This window comes from Pseudorasbora parva, chromosome 4 (assembly GCF_024679245.1).
Source record: "Pseudorasbora parva isolate DD20220531a chromosome 4, ASM2467924v1, whole genome shotgun sequence".
Classification (NCBI taxonomy): Eukaryota; Metazoa; Chordata; class Actinopteri; order Cypriniformes; family Gobionidae; genus Pseudorasbora; species Pseudorasbora parva.
Window position 1 is genome coordinate 55,472,356 of NC_090175.1, and position 9,479 is coordinate 55,481,834.

Consider the following 9,479-nt stretch of genomic DNA (forward strand, 5'->3'; position numbering starts at 1 on the left):
AAAAGCCTGTTAACTCTATCTCCTCCTCTTATTGATTTAGGAATATGCTCAATGCCAACTATTTTCAGTGTACTTGGGCTACCATGATTTGTATCTCTATAATGTATAGCCATAGGGTACAGAGGGTTACAGACTCGAATAGCATTTTTGTGTTCTGATAATCTTGTCTTTAATTTTCTTGTAGTCATCCCTATGTAAAAGCAGCCACATGGACACTCCAACCTATACACCACGAATGAAGTATTGCAATTAATTAATGATCTAATTTTGATTTCTAAGTCTGAGGTCACATCTCCAAATGTATTAGTCTTAATCATATTATCACAGTGATTACAGTTGCCACACCTGTAATTTCCTGTACTCAAACTTAGCCAGGTGTTTGATTTCTTGGAGGGAAGATGGCTTCTTACTATTTTATCTTTAATCGTGGGTGCTTTCCGGAATGCAATAGAAGGAGATTCAGGCATGACTTCTCTTAGATAAGGATCACTCATAAATATTTCCCAGTTACTTTTTATAATTTTCTCAATTCTGTTGGCCTCTGTACTATACTGTGTCACGAAATATACTGAATTATCAGGATCTTGTGATTCACGTTTTTGTCGTAATAGCTCATCTCTACTAATGTTTCTCTCTTTATTGTATGCTCTGTTAATCACAGTATTTGTATACCCTCGTTCCCTAAATCTTTGACTCATATCTTGTGCCTTGATGTTAAAGTCTTCTTCCTTATCACATATTCTTTTCAACCTCTGGAACTGGCCAACAGGAATATTCTCAGTCATCCATAAAGGGTGAAAGCTGTCTGCTCTTAATATGGTATTTCTGTCCGTTTCTTTCCTAAAAATGGTGGTATGCAACACTCCATTACTTTCTTTAACGATTTTTATGTCCAAAAAATTAATCTGAGTGTGTGAAAAATCTAGACTCAACTTCAGATTTACGTTGGTATTATTTAAATATGCGTGAAAAGCTAGCAGATCTACTTCAGACCCTGTCCATATCAATATAATGTCATCTATATATCTACCCCACCATTTCACATACTTTAAATATGGATTTAAGTCAGAAAATACAAATTTCTTTTCCCAATATCCCAAAAATAGATTTGCATAATTTGGGGCAAAGCAGGCACCCGTAGCTGTACCTTTAATTTGTTTATAAAATTCATCTTGAAACAAGAAAATATTGTTATTCAATGTCCATTCTGCTAATTGCACAATAAAACATGTAGGTGTCCTTTCAGTAGATGATCTCATATCCAAATAGTATAGTAATAGTAGAGGTTGAAGGCCTAAAAGGTGCTGTTGGTGGCCTAAAACAGAAGATAAGCCTACTTACTTTTAGATTTCCTTGCGCTGTGTAGAAATAATATTGAATTAACTGTCCCTGGGTTGAGATGATTTCTTCACGTTCAGCTCCAACACGACCTGCGGAGCTGAATGTGCTTCACTGGCTGCACTTTATACTGGAACACAGAGGATCGTCCTTGCCAATGTATTTCATAGTAAATTGTGTCTAGTAGGCCACTATATAACTTACAAAGGTTTAATTGGCATCTTTATTTCAAATGACCCGACTGACCGCGACCCGAATATCCTTAAAAATATGTTTGGATGACTCGTAACCACGGGTGACCGCTGACACCCGCTCATTTTGGATCAACCCGCACATTACTGGCACGGGTTTCAACTGTCGCATTCCTTGTGTCAAGCCACTCTTGAACAACAGACAGCATCAGAAGTGTCTCGCTGCATGGGCTAATTAAAAAAAAAAGGACTGCTGAGTGGTCCTAAGTAATGTTCTCTGATGAAAATAAATTTGTATTTCCTTTGGAAACCAAACCATATTCTGGAGGAAGAGAGGAGAGGCACACAGTCCATGGTCAACGCAGCCGTTTGCCAGGAAGTTTTAGAGCCATTCATGCTTCCTGCTGCTGAACAACTTTACGGAGATGCAGTTTTCATTTTCCAACAGGACTTGGCACCTGCACAGTGCCAGAGTCCTGTTCTGTTCTGGCTAACTTATTTTAATTATAATTATTCATAAGTATGTAGTGTCATAACTACATCTCTGACATTTATAACAAACGAAACAGTTTGAAAATTGGTGGAAAATTGAGCAAGTTATGGTTATTTAAATGTACATGCACCATTAAAACGCACTGTTACGAGTGAGCGAGCTGCCTGTGACAAGATGTCCGCCAGTTGCGGACGGCGACCTCCATTGGCCAACAGCGCGCATGAGACATCTAGCCTTTATCATGGATATCTATGCCAACGCCACCCACTCACAGGGCACACCTGCTACTCATCATCACCTCAGGCCATGTCCACACTAATACGTTTTCATTTGAAAACGTATATTTTTCTCTCTGTTTTGGCCTTCCGTCCACACTGAGACAGCGTTTTAATTCAATGAAAACGTATCGTTTTGAAAACGCTCTCCAAAGTGGATACATTTGAAAACGCCTTCTTCGCGTCGTAGTGTGGACTGTGAAAACAGAGACTTTTTAATATGATGACGCATTTTTAGCCATGTGATGCAGTCATATGACCAATTCACGCCATATTTATTTTGGCACGTCTCCCAGTCTACATTTTCACTTGCTTGTTTTAGCACTTTATATTCATGTGTTACTCGCAGCAACAACTCCACCTCACTGTCGACCCATTTAAAAAACTCAGTGCCTTTTCTCGACATTGCCACAAAATAAACGAGTAAATAAACGAGTAGCGGTAATGACGCAAGTCGAAGCGTCTTGGATTTGCACATGCGCAGTACGGGGATGTAAGCGTTTTCAGACGTTTCAGTGCAGATGAACATTTTTTGGAAAACGATTGAAAATGATAGTGTGGATGCGGAGCGTTTTTAGACGAAAACTCAGTTTTTAAATTTATCCGGATTAGTGTAGACGTAGCCTCAATCACCACCAGCACAAAAGACACACACACACACTATCAGTCACTGTCCGGTCTCGTCTAGAGAAGGTACTAACGCTCTCTGTTTTACCTCAGGACTCCGGCGAAGATATCTATTGATCTCCAACGTCTCTTGTCAAGTCTCCCTGTGTTTCTAGTCCAGTGTGTGTGTGTCCAACGAACTCTCCAGCGTTTCCCATTCCGTCACAAAGACATCCTGCTCACCTGCACTTCACCCCATTATACTCTCTGGTGCTCAATAAACTCTAACATCTTTGTTTCTGCAGTCTCTACCGGTGACACTAATATTAGTCTCTGAGTTTATCCCGTGGTTTACAGTAGTCTGTCGGATCCAGATCAGTTGGTTGACCTGCGCCTAAACATGACCACACGACAGCTCTAAAGTGTTAGCAGAGACTGTCAACTGGACTCTCCCCTGTAAATGCCTCCTTCACTTCACCTCTGTACAGATAAAAACGTTATTGTAATTATCGTAAAAGACTAAAAACACGCTATTCGCAGTGCTATGCATGCAGTAATTTGGCATTTTGTATAGAAAAACTATGCGCCTGACGCGCTTGCCTACACTAAACACGTAATGCTTGCATGCCGTCACCGTTCTGACTGATTCACTTTTTATTTTTTTACTTTACAAAGATGATAACGGTATAGTTTCAAACCTATTTCAAAACCTCAAGGTTTGCGTTCTCTAGATGCCGAACTATTGTCTCGCCCACATTCTTTCTAAAACTTATTACACCAGTTTCAGTCCCAAGGAGATCTCAGCTCAAGAAAAAAGTTCCAGCTAAAGTAAGTTTTTGATGAAATCATTTCCTGTTTCCTATTCCACTATACCTGTGGCTCTAAATCCCGCCCATACGCTCATGTGTTGACAGGTCATATTGCCTTTGTGTTTTGAAGTGACATGAATGAATGCAAATGAATGTGATAGAGACTTCCCAGGAACTGTTCATCAGAAGAGGAAGGATCAGCTCAGGCATTTAAACTCTGTCCATGATCACCACAGTCCGTTTCTCTGAGGAACCAGCGGTTGGATGAGTGGCATCAGCTTCAACTGTAAGTATTCACCTCTTCTAAAAACAGATTGTTATTACAGTAGCTCTTCTAGTATTATTGCATCTCATTAATCATATCCTTTAAACAATACATATTTTAAGAAGGTATTTTCAGAGATTATACTTCAAATGATCACTGTGAAAACTGCCACAATTTAGGCATCAATTTAAAATTTTGTTGATCACTTCGCGTTGGTTGGTTCTTTGCCGCCACTTTAAAATGGTTTCATGCCCAGCTAGCCGTGGGTTATCACTTATACCATGACCATTTGCCATCTTTGGAAACTTAAAGCTGTTATTGATGTTTGCAGCTGAATTTGAAGTTATTTATGTTTTAATTATTTAGTGTTGTGTTTTGTGAATTGATGTTGTGTTTTGGTGTATCTTATGATCGCCAGTTGCTGAATAGAAGAAAATGCCTTTTTTTTTATGTCTCACAGCAAACAACAAGCTAAATACTACAAAATGGTTGGCAAGAATGTTATTCATCTGACGGTTTTAAAATTCAGTCTTCTTTTAACATTATCTAGTCATCCGAAATGAGTTTGCAGCAGAAGTCACGAGAGCAAAATGTTATTTTATATTTCTGTTATTTTATATTAGGTTGATTAACTTAGTAAAATGCATTTAATAAATGTGACTGAAAACATGTATTGATGTGACTATTGGATATAAAATAAACAATATTAATGCCACGATTTATGGGAGCCTGGTAACTTACACGTTCACACTTGGATACGTAGATAATTTACATTTTTGTGCTGTCAATACGTCAATATTGTACATTTTAGTGCTGTTAATAAGTCAGTATTGTACGTTTTATTGTGTGTGAAAACGTTAGTAAATGTACGTGTAGTAGAATCACACTTTACGTTAAAATATTTTCATGAGATCACGTTGCTCTTCTGCTTGACAGGCTGAAAATTTGGTTGGGTCTTTCTGGAGCTGTACTTAATTGGTTTTGGTCTTATTTAATGAATCGTGCCCAGTTCGTTGGTTAGGGTAACTACAAAACTGATACCGCCCCTGTTCGACAGGGAGTTCCTCAGGGTTCAGTATTGGGTCCAATTTTATTTAACAATTATATGCTTCCGCTTGGGCAGATCATCAGGAAATATGGTCTTGGGTATTACTGCTATGCGGAGGATACACAGATTTACATCAACACTAGTCCTGATGTCCATTGCTCATTAATAGCTTCGCGTAGCTGTCTAGCAGAGATCAGTATCTGGATGCAGAATAACTTCCTGAACGGCTCCAGAACTTGATGCAGATTGGTAAAGTGGCAGCTACTCCTAAGGCCGAGCAGATCCGTTTTATTGTTGATTCCTGCATGGTAATCCCTACTTCATGAAATCTTGGTGTGATTGTTGATCCATTATTAACATTTGAAGCACACATAAAACACATCTCTAAAACTGCATATTTCCACCTGAGAAACATAGCTCGACTAAGACCTTCTCTCGCTTTTGCAGAAACTGAAAGGCTTATACATGCCTTCATTACAACTAGGCTAGATTACTGTAATGCCTTTCTCTCTGGCCTTCCAGATAAATCGTTGAGCAAGCTTCAGTATTCTGCCGCTCGTCTGCTCACTCGTACTTCTCCTCGTGAACACACTACACTGGTTCTTTCACAATTGCACTGGCTTCCCATAAATGCGAGAATTGATTTTAAAATTCTTATTTTAACATACAAACATACAATTTTAACTTCATGGGACTGCACCTGAGTATCTTTGTGATCTCACCAGTCCTTACTTCATCAGCCTTCATGTAAGCTAAAGACCATGACGGAAAGAGCCTTTTCATACAAAGCCCTCAAGCTATGGAATGTGCTTCCTCTGCTCATCAGAAATGCACCAACATTGGGTCGTTTTAAAAAGTTAATTAAGACACATTTATTTAAACCTTTTTTTATCTAATTATTTGATTTATTGCTTTTGTTGTTTTGCTCTTTTTACTGTAGCGCTTTGGGTTTAAGAAAAGCGCATTATAAATAAAGTGTATTATTATTACTAATATTAATATTACCTTTTCTTCAATGACATCTTCAACAACTATTTTAACTGAGTAAACTGACTAAAATTATCTGATTCCAAATAGACTTTGCTATCCAGAAATGAAACAGAGTAGGTGTCAATTTCCATGTAAAATTTTGAATATTGTTTAAAAATAGAATGAAGCCATCGAAACTTTAGTCCTGTATCGGGGTTCCTGCGAGTGTTTTGATGACTTCATTCTATTGTTAAACAATATGGTTAATATGGTTAATATGATGAGTGAAAATGGGTTTAACAAGAAGGTTCCTGAGTAAAAATCAGGAAATAGTGATTAAAATGGATGTTATGAACGTGTTTGATTGTATGTAGGCTGTAAAATGAAGAATGTTTTATTTTTATATCAGACCATTATTGTGGATCTGACCATTTTATTTTATCTTTTTTTATTATTATTTTTTTTATTATCTTTACAACTGTTTTAACTGCTTGTTTTTAATTTTTTATTCGTCCATATGGTATTCCTTTTTCTCATGCATTTGTTACCACTGTTTTAATTCATTTCTATGTAAAGCACTTTGAATTGCCATTGGATATGAAATGTGCTATACAAATAAACTTGCCTTGCCTTAACAATAGCTGCATTTCCATTGCACTTAAAATTGCACAAATTAAAAATACACCCAATGGAAACACATCAAGCCATGGATTGAAAGAGGGCCTTTTAAACCAGAAGAAGTTACTTGGATTATTTTTTTTCTATAAATACAAATTTGAAACTCAACCAAAGAGTACCTTCTGGGATTACTTCCAGCAAGCAGCCATCAAGATGTTTCCATTAATAGGAAAACATTAAGTTTTAGTTGCAAAAGATTGGTTAATGGAAATGCTGAAATTTCGAAATATTGTTCAAATTTTTTAAAATCTGTAATGCATACCAGGGTAATGTGGATACTTTTCTTCTTTCATTGCAACTCGTTGGATAGATCAGTTCATCATATTGCTGAGGTAATCAATGCCAATCAGTTAAGCACATCTACTTTGCATGATTTGTTTCTTTAACAATGTTTTATATTTTCCTTCTGCAAGATCAACCATGGCGAGCAACCTTTACTACGGCACAAGTAACAACTCGAGTGACAACTGCACCAACGTGGACGATCTCGTCAAGCGCTTCTTTCTGCCCTACACATACGGTGCGCTCTTCATCGTGGGAGTTGTGGGTAACATCACCGCTCTGCTGGTCTACGTGCTCAAAGTTCGTCCCTGGAAGAGCAGCACCATCATCATGGTGAACCTCGTCATCACTGACCTTCTCTTCATGGTCAGCTTGCCCTTCTTGACCTACTACTACGTCCTCAACGACTCGTGGACGCTGGGGGACGTCATGTGCCGCTTTACGCGTTTCATCTACCACTTCAACCTGTACGGCAGCATCCTCTTCCTCACCTGTCTGGCCATCTTCCGGTATGTGGCGATCGTGCATCCGTTGCGCATGAACCACATCAAGCAGAAGCGATGGGGTGTGTTGGCTTGCATCTTGGTCTGGGCCGTGACGTTGGCTGAGTTAAGTCCAATTTTTAACCTCTTTGACCTGGTTGAAATGAACAACAAGACATACTGCTTGGACTTTGCAAGCAGCAAGACCTTTATTACCTGGCCGTATAGTTGGGCATTGACCGTACTGGGATATTTGCTTCCTTTGGTCGTGGTCTGTCTTTGCTATTGGCGCATCATTAAAGAACTAAAGAAGGGTCCTCATATGGGGAGCACGAAACGGGTTAAAGCGAGGCGTCTCATCGTGTTGATATTGACGTGCTTCGTGGTTTGTTTTCTTCCCTTTCACGTGTTACGAGCTCTGAGAATATACACGAAACTCACTCCAGAAACCAACTGCATGCTGGACCGCTGCGCTCACGCCGCCTACATTATCTCAAGGCCGATCGCTGTACTCAACATCATTTTCAACTTGCCGCTCTACACGTTGTCTGGGGACTTTAAGAAGGCCTTCATGGATCTGTTCAAATGTAGTCAGCTCATGTCGAAGACTAAGGGAATCATTAAAGTGGCTGTGATCAACAAACCCATGAGCAACATCACATATGAGCAAAGCAGCTGAGACTCAAGCCTTACGAGCCAGAGTCAATGTCACTGTGAAATAGCCAATATATTTATAGTATAAATAGCATTTATTTATTTATGAAGAGAAAGTTGAACAGTGACTGTGGGTCACTTTTTAGGTTTTATCATGAATATTTGTCCAATAAATCGTAATAAGCTCTGTGCTTTGATATTTTTGATATGAAGGTAATGTCATTTATTTCTCATTCAAGTTTAACAGCAGTAGAAGTTCTTAAAATTACATTTGCATGGTTTATCTTTTTGGTTTATTCAACATTCAAATCAGAGGAAGATGTAACTGTATTTGAATAATATCTGCATGGCACAATTAGCTTCTCGACAAACAAACTGTTGCTATTTTATGCAGAAAATGTTTACTTTTTAATTGATAGTCTGTTTAATATAATCTTCCAGAACAGGCTCATTCACACGGTCTGAATGAAGTAACTATTTAAACAAATTCATCAGAAAAAATGTTTATTTTTTTAAACCAATTTAGTAGAAGGAATTATGTAATAAAATGAAATTAGATGAAGTTCTGAAGTACCGACTTTTCCATGTATTAAATATCTGTTCTTCACACATAAGGAAATGTCTCTCATTTACTGGACAAGAAGGAAGCAGCTTCTACATATTTATTATAAATAAACAACTGTTTAGTCTCCAAGGTGATACAATCTAAGAAAAAAATAAAACGGGATTTCCCAAGCTTCCCGGTTAACTGTATTAGCAGTTCACATCTGTGACATGAAATCACGTGGTGTTTTTCTAGATCTGCTCTGCAGATTGCAGGTAAGAGTTTGATGGTTTGTGTCGAGTGGATTGTTGTAAACGTTTGCTGGTTAGAGCTAGTTTAAGCTGGTTCTGAGCTGGAGCTAATTTCTTAAACCAGCTCAATCCAGCTGCCATGCTTCAAAATGTAGAGCATATGCTGTTTTTTTCAACAGGGCAGATTTTTGAAGACTCTCCATTTGCTCTTCCTTTTATCTCAGAGGTTTTCAGTCTGCCTGAGTGGATTGCGTTTGTAGCTCTGTATATAGCTTTGTATTGAAACTCAATCTTTTTTTGCCACAAAACTTAATGTTTTTTTCTGTTTGTATTGCTTAAAATATCTTAATCAACACAGTATATTTGATACTATCTAATGGCTTCCATGCTTACTGTCTTTTTCTCTTTTGTGCATTCACGCTTTTTACGAATCCAAACAAGTAGTGAGTTGGATCAGTCAACAAACATGGTAAATCATGTCATCTTCTAACGTTATTGTCACTTGCACTGCCTACAATTAGCTAATGCTAACTGTAAATTCTCGCAGGTTATTATTCATGTTGGCACTAATGATGTCCGACTTTGCCAGCCGGA

General features: G+C 38.2%; 1 protein-coding gene across 1 annotated transcript; it reads left to right on the forward strand.

Annotated features, from left to right (window-relative positions):
* The first annotated feature begins 7,092 nt into the window (after positions 1-7,092).
* Positions 7,093-8,115, forward strand: LOC137073820 (2-oxoglutarate receptor 1-like). Its single transcript, XM_067442520.1, has one exon. The coding sequence runs from the start codon at positions 7,093-7,095 to the stop codon at positions 8,113-8,115; it is 1,023 nt and encodes a 340-aa protein (XP_067298621.1).
* The last annotated feature ends 1,364 nt before the right edge of the window (positions 8,116-9,479 follow it).

Excerpts from the sequence above, each read along its gene's own strand:
- LOC137073820 (XM_067442520.1), top strand. The coding sequence starts at position 7,093 with ATGGCGAGCAACCTTTACTACGGCACAAGTAACAACTCGAGTGACAAC.